The sequence below is a fragment of the Sturnira hondurensis genome, unplaced genomic scaffold (genome assembly GCF_014824575.4).
Source record: "Sturnira hondurensis isolate 20B ecotype Veracruz unplaced genomic scaffold, ASM1482457v3 Scaffold0024805, whole genome shotgun sequence".
Classification (NCBI taxonomy): Eukaryota; Metazoa; Chordata; class Mammalia; order Chiroptera; family Phyllostomidae; genus Sturnira; species Sturnira hondurensis.
This window is the reverse complement of record NW_028097436.1, coordinates 5,721,278-5,745,011: the sequence shown is the minus strand read 5'-3', so window position 1 is coordinate 5,745,011 and position 23,734 is coordinate 5,721,278. Positions and strand designations below refer to the sequence as shown.

The following is a 23,734-nucleotide window of genomic DNA, read 5'->3' as shown; positions in this document are numbered from 1 at the left end:
CAACATATTTGACTTTTGAATACTTTCTGCTGTTGTACTTAGCAGTTAAGTACTTTCTGTACTGAGAACTGCTATTTGGCTTCAGGTTGTTTTTGCAAAAAATGCAAGCTGTGTAAGTCAGTTTATTCTGTAACTATTTGGGGAGCCTCCAGTATGTGGCCATTGCTCTTCTATCTATAGAAGACAATTAGCATGGTGTTAATACCAGGTGAAGGAGAAAGATAACATTCAGCAAATAAAACATACTGTAAAACAATATGTAATAGCACATTGGTTTTATTGGTAGCAGAAGAAAAAATTCTTTCACTTGTAAAATGTATTTGTTTTACTGAGTTCAGTGTTTTTCCCCATTCTTTGTGTGGGTCAAATTTCCCCCCCTAAAATCTGCTTTTTCATTTTCCAAATAATAATATCCACCATGGCTACAAAGGAAAATGGGAAAGTCCACCAAAAGGTTTCACCAGGATGTTTCCATCAGAGGCTTCTTTCTTCACCGAGACTCTATTTTAAAGAAGAGAGGAAGAAAGTGAAATTGGATCCACAAATTGACTTTTCCATACCCGACACACACTTCTACCAAAACTGAGCTGTAAATGTTAAGTGCTTGTATAAATATCAATAGATCTCAAGTAGAATAAAATGGACACTGCTAATTTATAAACATAATTTATATAAAGCAATATATAAACCCCAAAGCAAAATCTTTCAAAGTAATTTTTTCTTTTATGTGAGGGGGTGGGGTGAGTGGGGAGGGGATGGAAGTGAAAGAGGGCATGGGGGATAACCGGTAACAGAAAAATATAATAAAAATGAACTATTGAAAATAAATAAATAAAAGGAGTTAGGAGGAAAAAGAGTCATTTTTTTCTTTTAAATTCTTATAGTACATCTCTGTCACCCTTAGCCCCTTTATTGTTAGCAAGTCGATTTCAGGAGTTTACATTAACCAAATAGTTTTTAACAGAGAATGACTTAAAAAAGAAACAGCCTGCCCATGAAGCACTTCTACCTCCGTCCTTCCACCTCCGTTTCCCCTTGCAATGCCTCCAAACGACTGTATTTTGCCGTGTATGTGCATTTTTTACACAGTTTTGAGGGAAAAATAAGGACATGCATTATACATGGGTATTATGATTATATACCACGGGTATAATAACCCCATGAAGAACATGCACGAACACGTGGGTGTGCATGATACACTGCAAAATATGGTGGTTCAGTCCACACAGGTTACTTATTTCAGTCTGTCACCTCCCTTGCCTGCTCTTTACCTTTATAGGCACCAGTCTAGTTGAAACACTTTGGGTGGTGACAACAGGAAAAGCTGAGAGCAAGTGGAGAGAAGCCTGTTTGCTCTGGTTCTATTTGAGTTTCATGCATAAAAGAATGCTTGGGCAGGGATAGGCAGAGTCCCCGTGGCTGCACACAAGCAGCTCAGAAGTCTCCCAAAGTGAAGTCTCCCAAAAGCACAGAGCTTTGGGTACTGTTATCCTCACATGAAGCCTAGCCTGCTGGCATCGCAGGGTCCACAACAGCTATCTCATGAATAGTGTTCATTTCCCTGACCTTGATTTGAAAAATTTCACCACACCAGATAGTCAAATTCTTCACGTTAAAAAATACATCTCTAACCAGCTCTGGCCAGGTAGCTCAGTTGGCTGGAGCATCATCCTGTACACCAAAAGGCAGTGGGTTTGATTTCCAATCAGGGCACACACACAGGTTGTGGGTTCGATACCCAGTTGGGGTGTGTATGGGAGGCAACAGATCAATGTTTCTCTCTCACACTGATGTCTCTCTCATGCTCAAATCAATAAACAGCCTTGGGTAAAGATTAAGTTAATTAACTAATTAAAAATAGCTATTTTACCAGTTCAAAACAGTGTTAAATCCTTAGAAAATGAACAAAGTCATGGTATTTATGTAGCAGTCTATGATTAGCTGTACTTTTCAATTTTCAACATTTGTGGTTAATATTGGAAACGGAAAAGATGATTCTTCCATCCAACAAATCAGAAACTAGAAATGAAGTTCAAAGTGAGTCAACATTTATTAAACTGCTTCCCATGCTGAGCCTTGACTTCCATTGCACCAGGGACCCCCACACTGACGGGTCTGCCACTTCTCCTTTCAGAGCAGGACATGAAACGAGGACCCCTCTTGGCTGAATCACTGCATTAGCCTCTTAGATGCCTTCCCTCCTGGTGCTGTAATCCATCCACATCCAACATTTTAAGTCTAGTTTTGATCCCATCACTCTTATTCAGAAGTTCATGATAGCACCAAACAATTCAAATTCTGAAAGTGTCTAAAGCCATTCCCTTCAGCCCCCACCAATAAATACTGTTAACACCCAATGTTTTCGTTTATGTACTCTACTGGAGCCACTGAAGGTTGCTTCCTGGGGTCTGCGCTTCTTCCCCTCTTTAATCTTTCCTTGGTCTTTAAAATCTCTTTAGAGGTTTCTCTTGGTGGGACTCTGCCCTACCTAGAAAATGAAGCTTAAAATTAATTTCTAAAGCCTATCCCTACTACTGCAGCCTGGTTCTTATGACTGCAATGTCAGAAACCTTGCCAAATACACATAGTTTTGGTCAGTTTCATTGATTAATTTCTCTATCTATATCTGTTCATATTTCTAAGTTGTCTATAACAGCTACAAAAAGTCCATAAACTAAAAGTTTGAAGTTTTGGGTTTTCCCTCAAAGCTTTGACCTGACCAGTTACCACTTTTCCTCAGATGTGGGCCTACTTCACCACATCCCTCCCTGAGACTCCCTCCTCTCACTAAACCTGACCCCTCCCTATCAGCTGCTTTTGTAGTTGCTGATATCCTCAGTACCAGGCTCAAGGAGAACACAGGCCCTCCCCACTTTGGGGGGAGGTATATGTGTATGTGAGGGTGGCGGTGGTAGGGACCTTTGGCCTTATTTTAAAACCTGTTTTAAACAATTTAAAAGACCTCAGGAAGCTAAGAGGAAATTCTCAGTTTTCATTCACCTTAAGAAAGATTTAACTACAAGTATACTAAACTTATTTTAAGTGTTATTTTAACTTATTCACTTTTTTATTTAGGCATTTTATATCTGTTTACTAAATGTTCCTGAATGAAACACAAAGAAAAACCAATGATAAAAGGAGAAAGCTGATACACATGGTCTTGTTCAGGAAAATCAGAAGTCATGCTTCCTCTCCAGGCCAACAGACACATGAGGAGGTAAGAGCTAAGACACAAAAGCTGTCTTCACTTAGAGATGACAATTCTAATTTGGAACAAGTGAAGGAGCCATGGGGACACTGAGGAAGATGCGAGACTCTGGGTCAGTGCTGTCCAGCAGAAACAGAAGTGAGATGTGTCATTTTTAATTTTCTAGTAGCTACATTAAAAAAAAAATACAGAGGTAAAATTAATTTTAATAACACATTTTACTTAACCCAATCTATCTAAAATGTTCCAATGTGATCAACAAAAATTATTAAGATATTATTGAGATATTTTACTTTTTAAAACTAACTCTTTAAAATTTGGTATGCAGCCCTGGCTGGTGTAGCTCAGTGGATTGAGCATAGGCCTGTGAACCACATGATCGCAGTTCGATTCCCAGTCAGGGCACATGCCTGGGTTGCAGGCCAGTTACTTCCCAGCAGGGAACACATGAGAGGCAACCATACATTGATATTTCTCTCCCTCTCTCCTTGCCTTCCCTTCTAAAGATAAATAAAGAAAATCTTAAAAAAATAAATTAAATTAAATTTGGTATGTATTTTTTCACTAATAGTACATCTCAATTCAGGCTGGCTGCATTTCCAGTTCTGAACAGGCATGGCTGGTCTGAAAACTTGAGCATCACTTTGAAGGAGAAAAATACAATGTAGAAAACAGCCTTAGCAAAATAAATAGCTAAAAGGAGGAGTTAAGAACAATTTCTCTAAAATTCTCAATGGTCTTGATACACAGAAGAGACTGAGATAACAATTAAGTCTAAAATTCTCGTTAGGGTGATAGATAACAAAAGCTGGAATGGGAAAACTCTGACTATTAAAAAATATTTCCTTCCAAAAATGTATTAATAAATACGGTCTTTGGTCATCAAAATGAGATGCCTTAAATTACTCCTACAATTTCCTAATTTTTTGTCATATTTTTCTTCCTTTCAATGGGAGATGATTTCCAAAGTTTCTGTTCTGGATCGATAGACTGAGGCCCCCAAGTTACATCTCAATAAGCAAGCATGTTGTCTTTTACCAATTCCTTAAGGTAAAATATTTACTCTTTCTTAAACAGAACTGAGATTAATTTTACAAATTAAAAAATATACTCGATTATCCAGGTTAGTCCTTTGTCTTCTTTCATCGTCCTGCTCTCAAACTTGTGGTCACTTTGTTGACTGTCTACCTCCATTAGATGCGAGTGTGTAGAGAGAAAAAGGGGGATTAGGGACAGCATTTTAGGTAAAGGCTTGGGGCAAAGCAGTTTACCACTATGGCTTCATCTTAAACATTTTATAACTGGAAGTTTTTTAAACACCAGTTTTTCTATTACATTATTATAAAATATTAATAATTGGACTTCCTTATTTCACATAAATGGCATTGTTTTAAAATATGGAAACCACCTTACAGTGTCAACTCTACCTTCTCCTGTTAGTTCCGAGCCCGGGGAGGTTGGTAAAACTGCTGGGTTGGCCGAGTGGATCGCCGGGGCTGGCCATCACCTCCTCTGCGGAACTCAAGGGTCTGGTCGTAGGTTCCTTCTTCCTCCTATTTACAAAATGCAGTGATGAAACATGTTCAAAACAGCTCCAAGTTGCCTAAGTTAAATACATTTTATGGTCTCATCTTGATACACCCTCTTAAGCTGCCTATGACTCATATCCGTCAACTTTTATAACAGAGAGAGGCAAGGGGAAGAAAAAAACCTCTTTTGGTCCTGGGTAACAGAAGAATAAACACTTATAGTGGTAATATTAGAATCAAACTTAATTCTAGAAAAGGAAACCATTTCCACATAACAGCATGATTCTCCCTTCACATTACATGACACACTAGTGTGAAAACACAGAAATCCAAGCATTCTGATAAAAATGTTCTTGCATATTTGGGCTTCTCAATACTTCTAGGTGTTTATCATGGAAAGAGGGTTGGTAAGACATGGAAAAGGGTTGGAAGAGCCTCAGAATGGTCACCAGTCTCTGTCCTCATCTGACGAAATCTCCAACTTCATTAAGAACCTTACATCTAGAGTCAGGAAAAAATAATGGATTGGAATAAGGAGGGAAGCACAATTTACATATACAGAAGGCTTCATGCAAGACACGGCAATAATCGCAGTAAGAAACAAACTAATTTCTTCTCATTTTCTTTCTTACTGAGGGAGCAGATCAGCCAGCTTCAGGAATAGCGTGGGAAAATTAGAATAAGCGGAAAGACTATAGTTAATCAAAACATTTGAAAAGCACTTAGAAGCAACAGAAATGGAGCCAAAAGCCACCCTGGTTTCTTACTGAGTGCTGCCACCCTGTTATTTTAGTGTTTTTCAATTAATGTGGCTATAAAGTATGTTCCCTTTTAGAGACAGAAAAAAACTGGCTCTCAGTTTTGTTTATGGAAAGCAGTAGGCCTATGGCAAAAGTTGTTTCAGTTCCAACTGCATTATCAGAGCACAATACTTTGCATGACTTCGGAAATTCATCCCACTTCTTTCTCCTCCTCACTTTATCTCTGAATCTTTTCCCCAAAGTATCATTTTCTTTTGACCCTAGTAATAACATAGGAAGTTATATGAAAGACTGAGTTCTACACTCTTTACATTTTACCCATCTAACTATTCCAGTTTTACCTGATGGGAATCCTAGTATTTAGAAATAATGTTTAATATTTGGCATGAACATAACCCTCATTAGGCATCCCACATGGTATTCTTAAGAAAGAACCATTATTTCCATTTATGCTAAGGACACCGAGCCTAGGAAACTTTAGGGCTTTGCCCTAACCCTCAAGGCAAACCTGAGTTTATATTTGCACTTCTGCTAAACCTTTAAGATCTCAGTTTGTATGCAAAAGAAGTAAACCAATAGCCCCAAATTAATGATCATCCTGAAAGGGATTTCATCGCCTAAGTAAGAGAATGGAGGAAGCTGACAATATATTTGATATAACTCAAAAACTACATTTTATTTTATTTTAGAAATTCCAACAAGCATCTTTGTTGTTTTACTGTCCTTCTGTTGAAGAAAATTGCCAAAATTCACAGCAGATTTGGCAGAACATATGATCAGACATTTTACAAAAGATACAGAAATAGCAAATACACATCTGAGAAAAGCTTTCTATAAACCCTTAGGGAATACAATCAAACAATAGTGAGGCAGCATAACAAAGTTACTTTTAAAAGTTTAGATAAAGAACAATTGACCAAACCAAGTATTTTTTTAGACACAAACTCCCAGTTAGGTCTCCTTTTTCTGTGCCCCTTTCATTAACAATCAATGTCAAAATGGTTGGAAGCGTCAAATATGTTTATAATTTAGGAAAGCAATTAAATTGCAGGAAGAAAATGAAGAAGTATACAGGAAAGAAAAGAGTTTTATCATTTTGGTCACTGTTCTGATGGATGATTATTAAATATTATAGCTACATTTGAAAGGAGCTATTTAATTGTATAAACACTGGCAGCATTTGAAGCTTTGCAGGTTAACTGAGAACAACAACAACAAAAATCCAACCCATTATTTGTTAATGTAGAAGATAAAATAATCATTTCAGGAATTATTGGGAACCGCTCTGCCTGGTTTCAGGAGTTGTAACTGCCCTCCGTGGCTAAGCCTGAGTGAGCAACCTCTGGAATGTGAGCCACTAAGGAGACAAAGCTTGTCTCTGGCAGTGACCCTGCTTCTGTTTCATCCCCCTGGCCCCAACACTTAGTTGGTTAGTCAGTGATGGGTAAGACCCCTCAGAGGGGGGACAACCTAAGCCAGACACAATCACTGGGGAGACCATCAAGGGAGGACTTGGAGGGGCTGCAACAAAGAGGGAGTAATGGACCCTCGCCCCCTGGCTATTCTGACATTGCCTGAGTCCCCATTTCCATTTGGGAGAAGTGCTTCCTGGCTCTAATCCACTTAAGCCAAAAAACCTATGACTGGGAAGGTGGTGCAGCCCCTTGCCGGCTAGAGCAGGATCTGGGGTGATCGGGCATAAGAAAGAGTTCCTAAAAGTCCTGTGAAAGTCTGCTTTGCTAGGAATGCTTTCATTCATATGATAAGGGTCTGAGCAGGAAATGAGTATGTCTCCCAGAGTTTTTGCAACCCCCTTACCTAACAGACTCTGACTCAGACTAAGCCCTCAGATCTCTTTGAAATGTTATCTACTGTTTAATCCTTGCCACCTGACATTGATTGATGAGCTTTACCTCTACTCCTGTGTATTACAACCTAATAAAAGCCATTGAAGAAGGGGTTCTTAGTCTTTCTCCTCTGAGAGACTGACCACCTCTCCTCCCCAAGCAGATCATGTCTTGGCAGTTTCACTTTCATCCCTGGCAGACAGGGGGACTTGTGAACAAAGTTGCCCCAATAAGGAATTAGAATGGAATGTTATTTTTCTCTACACCCAGCTTCAGAACTGGCCAGAGAACATATAAAATATACACTTATACCAGTAAAATACATTGTTAAGGATAGAACACCACATCTGCTGAGTGAGCTGCATTACATAATAAATACAACATTGCTATTTGAAAAGCTGTCTCTACTGTGTTTAAAAGATTCACAGACTACACCAGCCAGAGCTAATTAAATGGTTTCATAGAGACGACGGACCTTGAGATTTCCTGTACATTATTTGATGTTTTTGCTATCTCTTTATACAAAATGCAAGCAAAAAATAAAATGATACTGACAGCTTGGTTTTCAGTTATTATCAAAGACACAATCTTGCTTTTTAAACTTTTAAAATATTCTTCCTGCAGAGTAGTTGAGGGCAAACCTGATTTCCCCAAAACACCACTTCCCTGTAGTAGATAGTAATTTTTAGCACTGAATAAGTATCACTTTCCATTTGTGTGACACAGCTCAATTTAACACATCAGTTTATTTGGACTCATCTTTGAGTGAAATTTATACTTTGTTCTTTTTAGTCTATCTTGTTATTTTAGGTTGTACTACTCTGTAACAGAGTTAAAACTCAAAAAAATGATTTCATAGTTTATGAACATATTTAAAAATTTAACTCTGTGCTTGAGTTGGCACAGTCCTGGCGTGCCATCCAGTCTGCCCCCCATATCTGACAGATGAGGAATCTCTACACCCAGAGAGGGGAAGTGATTTTCCCAAGCCATAGACTTCATTACAGGAAAAGGCCAGACCAGGGCTGCTTTGTTTCTGACTCTAGGCAGAGTTCTTTCAAGGACTCATGATAGATTTAATAAAATGGAAGCAAGCAATGTCATCTTCACCTAAGTTTTTGAGATTTAGAACCATTTTATTGAACTCACATTTTTGCTAATTGACTAGTATTCAAAATGTGCCTTCTTTTCATGCCGATATTTACTAATTTATTGTTCGTTTTAGTGAAAAGATGCAAGACACAATAATCACTGTGATATGAAGCATAAATGAAGTGATATTCTGAAAAAAATTCACAGCACCAATGTGAAAAGGAGACGTACAATTTTCTGTATTATATAAAACATGTTCCACATGGCCTTCTACATCTTTCCTGAATATCATCTCCAGCTTTTCATTAGCATACCGTATCTGTAAGCAAGATCATAGGCAAATACATATCCCCTCATTTGTAGATGAGCTGTGTTAGAGAAGTTCATTGTAAATCAGTCACTTGGTCCGCTGAATACACTTCAGCAGGAATTGTGAAATACATTTAGAGGTCAGGTTCTCTGTCCCACAAACTGTAAGGTAAGGTGAAGCAAAGAGTGCAAACCGGACCCTAAGAAAGATGTTGGATCAGTGCTTCCCAACAGGGAATGATTTTGTACCCCAGAAGGCATTAGCCAATATCTAGATATGTTTAATTGTCACATATGAGTGTGCTTTTGGCATCCACGAGTAGATCAGGAGACATTTCTGGTTTTTACAGACTAAGTAGGTAGGATTGGGGGAGGCTGTCACTCCATCTAATGGTTAACGATTGAGGATGCTGCTAAACATCTACAATGTACAGGACAGCCCACATGGCAAAGAACTACCCAATCCGAACGCCAACACTACTGAGGCGGAGAAACCCTGGGCTAGGCAAATGAAGGAGGAGAAATCTTCCTGCTCCCCTTCCCCTCCCCTAGGGGAAGTTTGGGTTTTCCACTTTCTCCTTTTTCATTTTGGACATTTCTTCTTTTGCCTCTTCCTCTATGGCCTAAATGCTGACCAAACTCTCCATGGAACTTTTGTGGGAAGCTCCATTTGCTAACAACACTGTCTTCCTCTGCTCCAGCTACATGTTCATAGTTACTTAACTTGCTGAGTTGCCTTACCTTAACTTCCCATTCCTTTAGCATTTCCCCACAGCCGTAACTTTGTGAGGAGAAAGGAGAGATTTTTGGTTGGTGGAACTGGAGATTTGGGGATGGTAATTCTCCTCACTAAGAAAACACTAAGAAAAAACTTATTTTGTGCTGTCACCTGTGCTTGAATAGATGAGAGTATTTTGTGTGCAATTTAATAGTTTCTTCTAGTCAGTTTCTTCTCACAGAATTTACATAGTAGTCACAAACACAAGCCAGCATATAAAATGTATGCCATGTACCCTCAGCAATAATCCTGAAGCTTTACGATATTTCGAACAATGCAGTACTAATGAGTACATACCTCCTTAGTGAGATTCATATATAAAAGGCTTAAATGGCTTACTATATGAATTTCCGGGCCACCTTCTGCCTGCCTGGTTAGCTGTGTACTCAGTTTAGAGAAAATATAAACTAATTTTATTATAAAACCTAAGCAAACAATCATTTGAAAGACAAATCTGCTTTTCCAAAATGTCAAGTAATAAAAGCAAAACTATGGGGACGGTGATGAGATTAGTGGTTGCCAAGGGATGGCGGGGAGACAAAAGGAAGAATAGGCAGAAGATTTTTTAAGGCCATGAAACTATTTTGTGTGACACCATTATGTCACTATACTTTTTTTCTGGCCCCACAGAATGCACACTGCTGAGACTGAGCCCCAACATATGTTACCTGTGGACTGTGGGCAGTCACCACTGTGTCAGTGCAGCCTCATCGATGGTAACAAATGTACCATCCGGTGGGGACACGTGATGATGGCGGAGGCTATGCCTGTGTGAGGGCCGTGAGCACGTGGAAAATCTCTGCGTCTTCCTCTCAGTATTTTGTGAATCTAAAGTTGCTTTTAAAAATAGTCCTTAAAAAAATAGGCCACATCAGTGGGATACACTTTGTGCCTCAGATAGTACTGATGATACGGCAGGACTTTGGTGAGTGATGAAGTATTTGCTGACCGGCCCTTATTAAAGTGGCCTATCTCAGTCCATTTGGATTCTTCTTGTGTTTATCAGTGATACCATGATATCATAATTAGAGCATGAGAAGTAAATTTCTCTCCTCCTTGGGATGCTATTCATTAATTAATATGTGAAAACAACTTGGAAGATTATTGAGCTGTCAGAACTGGCTCTAGGTTGTGTTTAATTTTGGTTATACCCTGGGTATTAGTAGCATTTCCTCTTAGCTTCCCACTGGAAAACTCAGACCTTTCAGTTTGTCAGTCTGAATTAAGAAATAAAGTATCTCTGTGTTATTCAAAAACCAACAAACAAAATAATGTAATGGACTCCAAAAGTGGAATTTAAAATATTTTAAATGACCTATTTTAGCTCAAATATTCTATTACATTAAAGTAACTGAAATTTGAAAGTAAAAGCTGAATCAGTCTTTACTGTTTGTGAATATTATGGATAATACTTGTGCCCACTGGAGCCATGTATCGACACTGAATGTTAGGTTTACCAATTACCCTTGTTTAAGAAATATGTTCTAATTCAATATTTATAGCTCCATCACAAAATAAACTGGGCTGTGGAAGCCTGGAACCACACACTATGAAAAAGGAAGTTTTTGTAAACAACGGTCCAAACAACTATAGAGCTATTACTTGTTCAAATAATAAGCACTGGACTTCCGGCCAAGATGGAGGCATAGGTGGAAACACTGTGCCTCCTCACACAACCAAGTTTAAAGACAACAAAGTTTTAGTAACAAAAGACACAACCAAAACACAGAAAATTGAACTGTACAGAAGTCTGACAACAACGAACCATTCAGCCAGACTGGTAAGAGGGGTGGAGTCAGCGGCTGGTGGAGTGGGGTCGTGCAGGAAAAAGTGGCGGGACTGACCCAGGCGCATAGACAGCGGTTGGCAGATCCAAGGTGTGGGGTGGCAACGAGTGGACAGAATGAGGGTGTAAGGCAGCTGGCTGACTGCAGTCACACATTCATGTGTAGATAAACCAGGTGAAAAAATGGACAGTGAGACAAGACTGTGCAACCCAGGGCCCCAGCGCCGGGAAATAAAGCCTAAAAGCACCAATTGGAAATACTTTCCAGAGTCGAGGTGCTGAGAGGCTCTCAGGCTCACACAGAGTTCATTGGAGAGACCCACAGAGTCCTGGAGGGTGCACAAGCTCACACATCTGGGAACCAGCACCAGAAGAGCCCAATTTACTTGTGGGAAGCAGTAGAGGGGACCAAAATCCAATGGTGCAGAACAAATGCCATTGCCCCTCTCTGACCCCGCCCCCACATACAGGGTCACAACCCAGCAACTGGGTCACTGTGCCCTGGTGAACACCTAAGGCTCTGCCCCTCATGCATAACAGGTGCAAACAGACCAAAACATTATGGCTCAATCAGAAGAACAGCTCAAAGCCCCAGAGCCAATACTTCTAAGTGTCCAAAAGATAGCCAACCTAACAGATGCACAGTTCAAAACAATGGTGATCAGGATGCTCACTGAACTGGTTGATTTTAGTCACAAATTAGAGGAACAAATGAAGGCTAAACTAATTGAAATGAAGGGAAATGCACAGAAAACCAATAGTGACAGAAAGGAAACTGGGACTCATATCAAGGGAGTGGACCAGAAGGAAGAAAAAAATGACCAAACAGAAAAGAATGAAGAAACAAGAATTTAAAAAAATCAGGAAAGACTTAGGAACCTCCAGGACATCTTTAAATGTCCCAACATCTGAATTATAGGGGTACTAAGAGGAAGAGGAAGAGCAACAAGTGAAAAACTTGTCTGAACAAATAATAAAGGAGAACTTCCCCAAACTGGTAAAGGAAATAGACTTCCAGGAAATCCAGGAAGCTCAGGGAGTCCCAAAGAAGTTGGACCCAAGAAGGAACACACCAAGGCACATCAGAATTACATTAGCCAAGATGAAAATGAAGGAGAGAATCCTAGAAGCAGCAAGAGATAAGGGGGCAGTCACCTACAAAGGAGTTCCCATCAGACTGTCAGCTGATTTCTCAAAAGAGACCTTCCAGGCAAGAAGGGGCTGGAAAGAAGTATTCCAAGTCATGAAATCCAAAGACCTACATCCAAGATTGCTCTATCCAGCAAAGCTTTCATTTAGAATTGAAGGGCAGATAAAGTGCTTCTCAGATAAGGTCAAATTCAAGGAGTTCATTGTCGGGGCCTAAAGATAGCGGATGCAATCTATCAAGAAGATCGCACCAGGAGGGCTTGGCTGAGGCAACCCAAACAGGATATTGCAGCCAAGCCCGGTGGCCCCACCCTTGGGGGCATCCCTGGATCACGAGTACTAACTACCAATCAAGATGCTGATCACGCGCCCACCTACCAATCGTCGCCAGGAGCATGCAGTGAGCATGCACAGGACAACCTATCAGGACCACTTCCCCTTTTCCCCTGCCCTCTATATAACAGCCCCGCCTAAAATAAAATTTGCAGCTTGATCAGAATCCTTTGTCTTGCTGCCTTTCTCCGCACCTCTTGTTCCCATCCCTATACATCCGTTTCAGGTAGACTCGGGACCCCAGTTGACTGTTCCGCAGGACGGAACAGTTCATCATCACCAAGCCCTTATTATATGAAATGTTAAAGGGACTTATCTAAGGAAAAGAAGATGAAAAATATGAACAATGAAAGGACAGCAAACTCAGTTATTGACAACCACACCTAAAACAAAAGCAAACTAAGCAGATACCTAAAGCAGGAGTGGAACCATAGAAATGAAGAACACATGGAGGGTTAGCAATAGGGGAATGGGAGGAGGAGAAGGGGGGAGAAGGTACAGAAAATAAGTAGCATAGATGGTAGGTAAAAAATAGGGGGGCAAGAATAGTATGGTAAATATAGAATCTAAAGAACTTATGACATATGGACATAAACTAAAGGGGGGGAATGGTGGGGGAGGGGTGTGCATGGTAGAGGCCAATGAAGGGGGGGAAATAGGACAACTGTAATGGCATAATCAATAAAATATATTTAAAAGAAAAACAAATAAGCACCACCACTCAAGCTAGAACACAGGTCCTCTATCTGCCCTCACTGTGCTTCTGAGTAATAAGGGTAAGAAACCACGAATTTCAGAACTGGAAGAGGAATTGGAAACAGCCTAAATGAGCACAGATCAACTTTTTAAAAAATCATTATCCACTTTTGGGGGGTAAATATGGTACTCATCTTTCAAATGAAATTTTGTATGTAGAATTCTAACATAAAATAGATTGGTTCAGGTTAAAATGTGTGTTTATATACATGTATGTTAACAGTATCCCCTTGCTTTTTCTTTCTTAGTCCCTCGAAACTCTGTAACCCCTAAACAACAAAAATTAAAAACCCAACTTAGTCCAACCTCTGCTGCACACTGTGAACAAGCTGGGTGAGTGACTTGATTAAAATATAAGAGAGGGACTAGTGGAGGGACGGAACTGGAACACGGGCCTCCAACTCTGAATTCAGAGACTATTTGCCTTTGCCTTCTATTGTAGAGAAAATTCAATCCCTACTTTTGACTTCTATAAATGAAGTGTCTCATTTTATAGTAAAAATTCACCTATACCCAAATGGGGAAAAATCAGGCTTTATTAACATAGGAGAAGGTTATTACATGTAACTAAAATAAGTAAACTTTATGATAATAGACTAACCTGTTTTTAAAAGTCTGAGCAAAATATCCTTTTAAAAGAAAATACAATGGGGAATCATACTCTCCCTCTCCCTCAAAGCAGCTCTAAGAACAACTCTATAATATGTACCATGTCCAGTAATATTTTATTTAAACTAAATGGTTATGGCAGAAGAGAAACGAAAAACAACACTAATTCAAAAAAATATGATAAAAAATTTAATCACTAAACAAGTGTTCCAAATGCATGGCTGAGATAACATAATGTGTTCATTTCTGTGTCAGGCTGGATTTCAAGGGAACTAGGAGATATTTCACTGTGGCTGTGATCTTCTCTTTTTAAAAAAGAGTATGTTTTCTAAAGTTATATAAAAATGGAAGTTGTTGATGATTCTATAAGATATTAGGAAATCATCTGAATTCCTAGCTCAAGGGTTTTATTTATTCTACACTTTGCCAACTAAAGCACAACCTAAATAAGACAACTAAACTTTAACATGAAAGAAACTGTATGTTTAAATGACACTAAGCAAATGCAGTACTATGCATCACTGTCCTTGTCTAACACCATTAGGGTCCACCCTTTCATTCAAAGTAAATAAGGTAGTTTTGGCAGCTCAGGTACTCAAGAAAATGCAACTAAAGTTCAACCTCTGCAAAACAAGGGACTGCATCCATATGTTAACTAAGAGAAGACAATATAAAAAAGAGACTAGCAGACAGGGCACCCTTATCAAATTTCAAATGATAAAAATATACTCTTCCACTCAAACCACACCTAAGTTTATTTACCACTTGGTACAGAAAAAAAAATGAATGTTTATTCCACTGTGTGCCTGGCATTTTTGTATTTATCTCATTTAATACTTTGACTGACTTAATCTCACCATTCTACAGATGAAGCAATGAAGGCTCAGAGCAACTCTCCCAAAGTTGTGAGAGTGACCACACTTCAGTGAGCCCCCTGGGCTGTTGGCTCTGACGTACTTTCCAATGCACTGTGCATGTAGTGTGCACTTATATTTCTTGATTAGGGTGGTTATGATTAATTTTTTCTAATAGCTGGCTTAAGATCAATTTTAAATAAATGAATGGCTACTGCCCTGAGCCTAGTATAAGTATCATTGAATACCATATCATTGTTGAAATACCATAGTGAAGTCCAAAGAATAAATAATTTGTAAAATGTGTAGCTCTCTCATTGCCTGTTTTACCTAAAGGTTAAACAGATTTCAAAAGCCTTGTCCAGAAGTCAGATTAGGGATCATATTCCTGCCTGAAAAGATCCCAGTCTACTCACAGATTCCCTTGAGAGATGCTTTACCATGGCATTGCTATTTAAAATCTCAGTCTCGGAAGTCAGATCTGAATCTGAGTTTCAATTCCACCACTTCCTCTGCATGCTACTCAACTTCTCTATGCCTGTTTTCTCACAGAGAAAAAGGGCATGAACTCATAGGTTTACAAGGAAAATTATATAAAATAATGCCTATAAAGATTTTAGTAAATAAGCCATCTATGTTGTCCATTATTCTGAATTAAGTAACCATTTAAAAATAAAATATACATCCCTACTTCAATTAAACTATCTAACTCACAGACTTTGCTAAAAATCAGGAAGCTTGTTGTGAGATTCTCTCTCAAACTGTTTTGGGCAGGTAAGGAAGGTAGAAAAGCCACGAAAGAAATGGAAAGAGCCAATGCAAGAAGAAAGATTCTTGCTACCTGCTCTCCTTTTATTTTTTTAGAAATTAAAAAAAAATCATCCATAAAAACTAATCACATTATAAATAATTCTATGGTTACCACTGTTTTTTGTTTATTTTGAAAGGTCTTTCTTTTTCCTTTTGATTATAGAGACAAAGGGCAAATAGAACAAAAAGAGGGAAGCAAAGAAGCTCCACTGAAAACAATCAAAAGTTACAAACCCTAACTGCATAATATCTGAATATTTTAAGAAAAAGGCAAAAATATATTAACATGATTAACCTGTTTGAAAATCCTGCCTTTAGACCATACCCTTAAAATTTTAGTAAATGCCATAAAAAGAAACCAGTTAGAAACCACTATTTGAAAAGTGGGAGTAAAACAGTGACGATTAACAATGGAAAATGCCTGTTGATACCTTTTCAGGTCAATGCCTACAACTTTATCTTTGCAAAAGCAAATGCTTTCCCAAGTATGCTAATTGGGCCAATACATTTTATGGTTAATATATATGAGCTATAATCACGAGCCGTTAATCATCTGATTCTCATTAAGTTATAACATTCTTACATCTTAAATTGGTAGGCAAATATAATATAACATGGTTTAATCAATTCTTTCTCTGAAAGTAATAATTACTAGACCATAATGCCAGACTGCTTTTCACTCTGAAGCAGTCATCCATTAGGACGACCGCCTAGTGGATGGTCTAGTATTTTATGTAGCTGACCACCTGAGACAAATAGTCATGGTATGCTACAGTGACCTGAAATACAGATTCAAGAAACAGAATTAGAAAAAATCTTCCTGTCAAATTGATAAAATACAGAACTGATCTTTGCATTTTCACATTTAAATCCCATTCATACCAACAACTCATGCTGACAATTATCTGCATAATGACCTAAAGTTATTTTTCTGTGGTTAAACATAAAGGTAACATGTTTAAAAACTCTTATCAAGGGCTCATTAATAAAGCCACAGGTTTAGAAATGGGAGGCACTCTGGGAGCCAGTGATCTGACCTCTGTGGTATGAAATTCATACGCCACCTCGCACAGGTGGTGTGATGGTTCTGCCGCCTTCAAGGAACTCTGGTAGAGAGAGCGCAGGCTTCCTCACCTAGCCTGCTGCGCTGCTCTGTCACCTTTCCCAGAAAGTATAAATCTGCATTTCTGGAACTTCTACCTACATTTTCTAGTTGAGTCTGTTTCCTTTGCCATATAAAATATTTTAAATTATTTAAAAAACAAGTATTAAACCTTTCCTAATTCTTCCATTTTTTAGACTTAGAAGACTTGGTTCCTGGAATCATTTGTCTAACATCATTATTTCCTGAATTATCCATCCTGATCATCTTTTCTTTTATATATTTTAATGTTTACTATTCTGTATATCCTAGTATTCAGAATATTTCAAGTGTGGTCTGCTTGGAATATAATACTACTACCACCTACAATAAACGAACTCTGTATCAATCTACTAGTGCAACCTCACCTTGCTTTAACATTTTTAACAGCTGCTTCAACCGCTGCGTGCTCCTATCATGCCCATCATCAAGCAAAATCCCTCCTACTAGCAGGTCTACTATTTCATCCTATATTTAAAGAGAATTATCTTCTCAATACAAAGTTTTAAATTTAACCATAATTAAAGATATTATTTTGCATTATTGAAATATATTTTGGAACAGTATTATCATTAGTGTATTATCATTAGTGTATTCTGAATAACTAGTTAACATTAAGTGAATTTTCTGACAGGTTATTTAGTGATCTATTTACTTTTTTTTTTCATAGTAGAAACCAGAGGACTAGCATCTAAAAGAAAAATATCTAACTGGATAACTAAAATGTACTTTTTAAAAGAAGATTTTATTTATTTATCTTTAGAGGGGAAGGGAAGGAGAGAAGGAGAGAAATATCAGTGTATGGTTGCCTCTCATGAGTCCCCTGCTGGGAACTGGCCCACAACCCAGGCATCTGCCCTGACTGGGAATCGAACCGCGATTGTGTGGTTTGCAGGCCCGTGCTCAATTCACTGAGTTACACCAGCCAGGGCACTAAAATGTACTTTAATCTTGAAAGTAGATTTCAGTGAAATTTAGAAGGTGAAAAGAGAGTCTCAGTATAAAATTAAACACTTTTAGCAATAGAATAGTAGGTTAAAGAAAGACTTCTGGCCAGTGAAGGCGTGGGTTAGAAACACTGTGCCTCCTTGCACAACCAAATTTAAGGACAACAAAGATTTATAAACAAAAACACAACCAGAACAAACAGAAAATTGAACTGTATGGAAGTCTGACAATGAACCATTCATCCAGACCGGTAAGACGGACAGAGTTGGCGGCCGACGGAGAGGGGCACCAATTGAAAAACTTGCAGGGGTTGAGGTGCTGGGAGAGACTCCCAGCCTCATAGGACAGTTCATTGGAGAGACCCACAGGGTCCTGGAACATACACAAGTCCATCCACCCGAGAACCAGCACCAGAAGGGCCCAATTTGCTTGTGGGAAGAGGCAGTGGGGACTGAAATCCAAGAGAGAGCAAAGCAAGAACCACTGTTCCCTCTCTGACCCCGCCCCAACATACAGTGTCACAACCCAGCAACTGGGTTGACCCACCCTGATGAACTCCTAAGGCTCCACCCCTCATACATAACAGGGGTGAACAGACCAAAACATTATAGCTCAAACAGAAGAACAAATCAAAGCCCCAGAGCCAATACTTCTAAGCAACCAAGAGATAGTCAACCTATCGGATGCACAGTTCAAAATACTGATGATCAGGATGTTCACAGAACTGCTTGATTTTAATCACAAATTACATGAAAAAAATGAAGGCTACACTAAGTGAAATGAAGGAAAATGCACAGGGCACCAATAGTGATGGAAATAAAACTTGGACTCAAATCAATGGAGTGGAGCAGAAAGAAGAAAGAAACAACCAAATAGAAAAGAATGAAGAAACAAGAATTCAAAAAATGAGGAGAGGCTTAGGAACCTCCAGGACATCTTTAAACGTTCCAACATCCGAATTATAGGGATACCAGAAGGGGAAGAGGAAGAACTACAAGTGGAAAACTTAGCTGAACAAATAATGAAGGAGAACTTCCCCAATCTGGCAAAGGAAATAGACTTCCAGAAAGTCCAGGAAGCTCAGGGAGTCCCAAAGAAGGTGGACCCAAGGAAAAACACATTAAGGCACATCATAATTACATTACCCAAGATTAAAATGAAGGAGAGAATCCTAGAAGCAGGAAGAGATAAGGGGACAGTCACCCACAAAGGAATTCCCATCAGACTGTCAGCTGATTTCTCAAAAGAGACCTTACAGGCAAGAAGGCGCTGGAAAGAAGTATTCCAAGTCATGAAATCCAAAGACCTACAGCCAAGATTGCTCTACCCAGCAAAGCTTTCATTTAGAATGGAAGGGCAGATAAAGTGTTTCTCAGATAAGGTCAAATTCAAGGAGTTCATCATCACCAAGCCCTTATTATATGAAATGTTAAAGGGACTTATCTAAGGAAAAGAAGATAAAAAATATGAACAGTGAAAGGACATCAAACTCACAATTATTAACAACCACACCTAAAACAAAAGCAAACTACGCGGACACCTAAAACAGGAGCGGAGCCATAGAAATGAAGAACACATGGAGGGTTAGCAATAGGGGGGTGGGAGGAGGAGAAGGGGGGAGAAGGTACAGAAAATAAGTAGCATAGATGGCAGGTAAAAAATAGGGGGGGGGGCAAGAATAGTATGGGAAATATAGAATCTAAAGAACTTATGACACATGGACATGAACTAAAGGGGGGAAATGTGGGAAAGAGGGGGTTTGCAGGGTGGAAGGGAATGAAGAGGGGAAATGGGACAACTGTAATAGCATAATCAATAAAATATACCTAAAAAATAAATTAAATTAAATTAAATTAAAAAAATAGCTTTTTTTCTACCCAATGTAAAACACATTGTAGCTCCTCGAAAAATATTAGCTGATACCTCTACTCACATACAGCATCAGCTCTCTATACAAAATTCTCTAAATTCCTGGGAATGAAGATTGAATGAATTAGTGGTTGGAAGATACTTTACTAAAACAGCATATCACATATTGAATATAAGCTTACTGCTAGACTGACCATTTTTACATACACTATTTCATGAATCAACCCCCCACCCCCCACACACATAAAATACTCAAGTAGGTTTGTTTTGCTTATCTCCATTTACAGGAAAAGTGTCAGATCATGCACTATGGTGTCAGCAAGTTCGAAACCTGCACATCAACTCTGCAGCTTACTGGCTCAACAATTTTAAGCAAGTCATTTAATGGCTGTGAACCTGTATTTGTAGTTTTCCTTGTGTGTAAAATGGAAATACTAATAATTGTTTCATAAGATTCTTGTAGATATTAAGTAGGTTATGCAGGCGAAGAGTTGCACACGTGCCTGGTACATGTGAACAGAAGGTACTGCAATCTTCACATCCTCAGCCATTTAGTCCCTTTATCTAATTAGTCAGTAGACGTGTAACTTATTATCTTGTAATGGAAATACAAACTACTCTTAGGATGCTTAAATTTACCAAATGTTTCTCTCATGTTGAGATTTCAAAATGTTCAGTATATGAGGATTTAGCTCTTTTTTTTTTTAATTACCCTGTTTCCAAGGTTAAGAGAACTTCTTAATGGTTAGAGAAAGAAAAAGGTAACACAAAGAGTTTCTTGAAGCATAATAAGGGAGACAAAGTTATTTCCATCAACTTAGGTAAAGGAAAATTAGACAATATATACCACTTGATTTAATTAAGGCTATTAACATAGTACATTTTGCAGTAATAATATTATTTCTAAGTTTACCAAAATTTAAGAATGAAGTTTTAGTCACTGGTAATCCCACACCTGAAATATCTGAGATGTTCAACAGAGACCAGGGGACCTGAAAGTGCACTTTTTTGAAGAGTAATCTGCTCATCATTTTAGACAAAGGAAGAATGTGACAAATGTTTGTTCCTATTAAATATGTGTTATATTCTGCTTGTTCAAGAATGAAGCTATTTCTCCTCTAGTAAGCCAGGGCTGGAACAATGACAAGAATGAATTAGGAAGGTATGAAGTCTCTCTACCACAGAGTCAAAAGATTTTCTCCAGTTTTTCCAAATACTTATTATGTACCTTCCTGAAAGGTATTACGGTAAAACACTTTTTTAAATTCTGAATTTATCCATAAGATTATTTAAAATGTATTCCTTTATGCAACTTAAAACTTCTCCTTCCTCCATTTCCACCAATGTAAGCTACTTATGAAAATAGAGAGTATGATAAATAGAGCCTCTGAACTAGAAGGAAGGGATAGTAAACAGTGATGGTATCTGTATTGCACAGGAATTCATAAATCTCAGGATGACTAACTTAATGAGAATTAATAAGACCAGAAGTTTATGGTTCTCTCCAGAATATAAAATGTAATGATACACAGCCAAATTTCACGTTCATTGTCTGCCTCAGAGACATGAATAAGGGCATGACAATCTTTTAAAAGCTGAATTGAAATGAGGTGGCAAAGCCTGTCCGGGGTTAAACACTAATTTATGCAAACTACTGGGTTTGACAAGAATCTTATCAATGTCAAGCAGCAGGTACAGTGACAGCAGGACTGGCTGAAAAGCTCTGTGTCAGAGCTGGGATGGAAGTCTCCAATCTGTGAAGGCTACTACAAACCAAAGGAATTCGAAAGTGTGAAGGAAAATGATTTTTCATGAAGAAAATGATGAATATTTTTATAACTTTGCAGGCAATACCATTAGCTTAAAAGAACATGGTACTTCCACTTTGTGAGAAAAAATTAGTTTATTTTTAAAAGATTTGTGAATTTTTATGTTAGGGCTACATTTTAAGAGTACTAAAACAGAAGTTCATTATGCTAGTAATATTCAAATAGAAAATTCTAACAGAAAATACAAAAGGAAAATGAATGAGTTTAAAGAAAAAGATGGTTCCAAGAAGCAGTTTGAGTTTCCCTCTAAAAGGATAATTTGGGATGGGGACCCAAACCTCCTGACTGGCAGTGGTGACTGCTACAACCCAGGGTGACCAACACGGGAGCCTGCTGCCGAGGAAGTCTTACAGGAAAACGAGAGATGAACCAACAGTAATTGAGAACTGGTGTGCCAGGCATTTCAATCACCCAATGACTGAACAAAATGTTTACTGGGTACCACTACGTTCTGTTCAACAACCTGTTGAGTTACATATTTTTATTGCTATTTCAATGCAATTTTATTTTTTTTAGAGATAACACAACAAAGTATCATATTTATTGTAAATTTTACTGATAGGCAATTTAAGAGAAAGAAATCACTGATAATCTTATTACCTAGAAATAACCATTTCTGGCTGTTTTTCAAGGAGAACACAACTGAGCTTTGCAAAGACTGTATGTCTTGTTCAGGTTACACTGCATGCTAAAGTCCATGCATCCCAGCAGATACAGAGGCCAGCAGGGTGAATTAGACCAACCATGTTCAACTCTAATGACGATTACATAAACACATCAAAATCAAGGGCTTTCCATCTCATTTACATAATAAATACATCACAAAATTAATAATACAAAGTGGATATATCATGTAGATGTCATAGTTCTTACTGAAAAATACACATTATCCACAATGCTGTCTGCTCTGAGGACTGCACACTCTAGTTGAGAATGAATGGTTGTTACACAATATGTAACAGTTTTTCTATTACCCTAGGGAGTTACAGAGGTTGAGAACCTAGCACATGATGCTATGCGAGCCTTTGTGTGGCACTTTACAAAGTAATGTCACAATTATTGGTGTTAATAACCAATGTAATACAAGAGGGAGGCTGAGAGTCTTGTCAATTAGCAACATGTTCATTTTTCTTAAACTGAAGAAAGGAACCCAGAGGCAGTTGTCTTTACTGAGACAAATCTTATAAAATTCATTCAAGTTCATGTCTCCTCCCCTTCCCATCTACAGGCATGGAGTGTTAACTCCCCTGAGAACATGACTACTGGAAAGCAAAGTGTAATAAAGTGCTAAAATTCACCAATACAAATATTTTCACAGCAGATTTTTCACGTTCTTACATGTTCCAGGACATGTATCCTCAGAGACTCAGATGAATACAAATAATTCTGTTTTGTATAGTTAATTGGTAAGGACCTAAATTTACCTAAGAACTTATATTTTAAATAAGGGATGTTTATTGATTTCATAATTTGATAAACCTCATAGTATTTGTTTCTGTTTAATGAATGTTATCACATTCAGTGCCAAGAACTTTCAGACAGACTTTTTTCCTAAGCTCTTTTAATGAGAGTTGTTCTGGCTCTTTTTAGACCCTTATCAATATTTTGACATGGTAGCAATTAGAAAGGGAACAAGTGTCAGTGATGGGCCATCCACTTCAGTGGGGGCCAGAAGAGGAATATTCCATGGTAGCTTCTAAATGAACCCCATGATTGTAAAAGAGCCTATGTTTTTAACAGGATTACTCAGTTTTTTATTTGGATTTTTTTTTTTTATTCCATTGCCAGTGAGTGGTAGATGACTTTTTATAACTGTCACACAACAATTAGGAGCATTTAAAATTGTTTTCCTCTTTTAAAGCTATGTCCATGTTAGGATAATCTCTATGAATGGGTTAGTGAAGAGATGAAGTGAAAATAGGTTAAATCTTATGAGATTAAACAGCAGTTTAATATTTTTACTCATTTACTGTATCACTACCAGGCACGAAGATTACTTCAAGAAGGCCAAAATTTTGTTAACTTAACATCCCTAGGATTATATTAATGTTACTAGCAAGAGCCTAAAACCATCTTTGCAGGGCATTTTCCAATATTGAATTTGCTGAGGTTTTAAGGGAAATACT

At 38.2% G+C, this 23,734-nt stretch overlaps 1 protein-coding gene across 4 annotated transcripts in view; it reads right to left on the bottom strand.

The window, feature by feature from the left end:
* Positions 1-256: 256 nt before the first annotated feature.
* Positions 257-23,734, bottom strand: part of TDRD3 (tudor domain containing 3) — a 184,473-nt gene continuing 160,995 nt past the window's right edge. For 2 of the 4 annotated variants that reach the window (XM_037038694.1, XM_037038696.1), the window contains 2 exons: positions 4,636-4,761; positions 257-501 (listed from right to left, as the gene is read on the bottom strand). In XM_037038694.1, the coding sequence (XP_036894589.1) occupies positions 423-501; positions 4,636-4,761 (205 nt within the window). In that variant the 3' untranslated portion in view covers positions 257-422. Of the gene's footprint in view, positions 502-4,621; positions 4,762-23,734 lie in introns of all 4 variants that reach the window. The other 2 variants (XM_037038695.1, XM_037038697.1) reach the window with 1 other exon arrangement.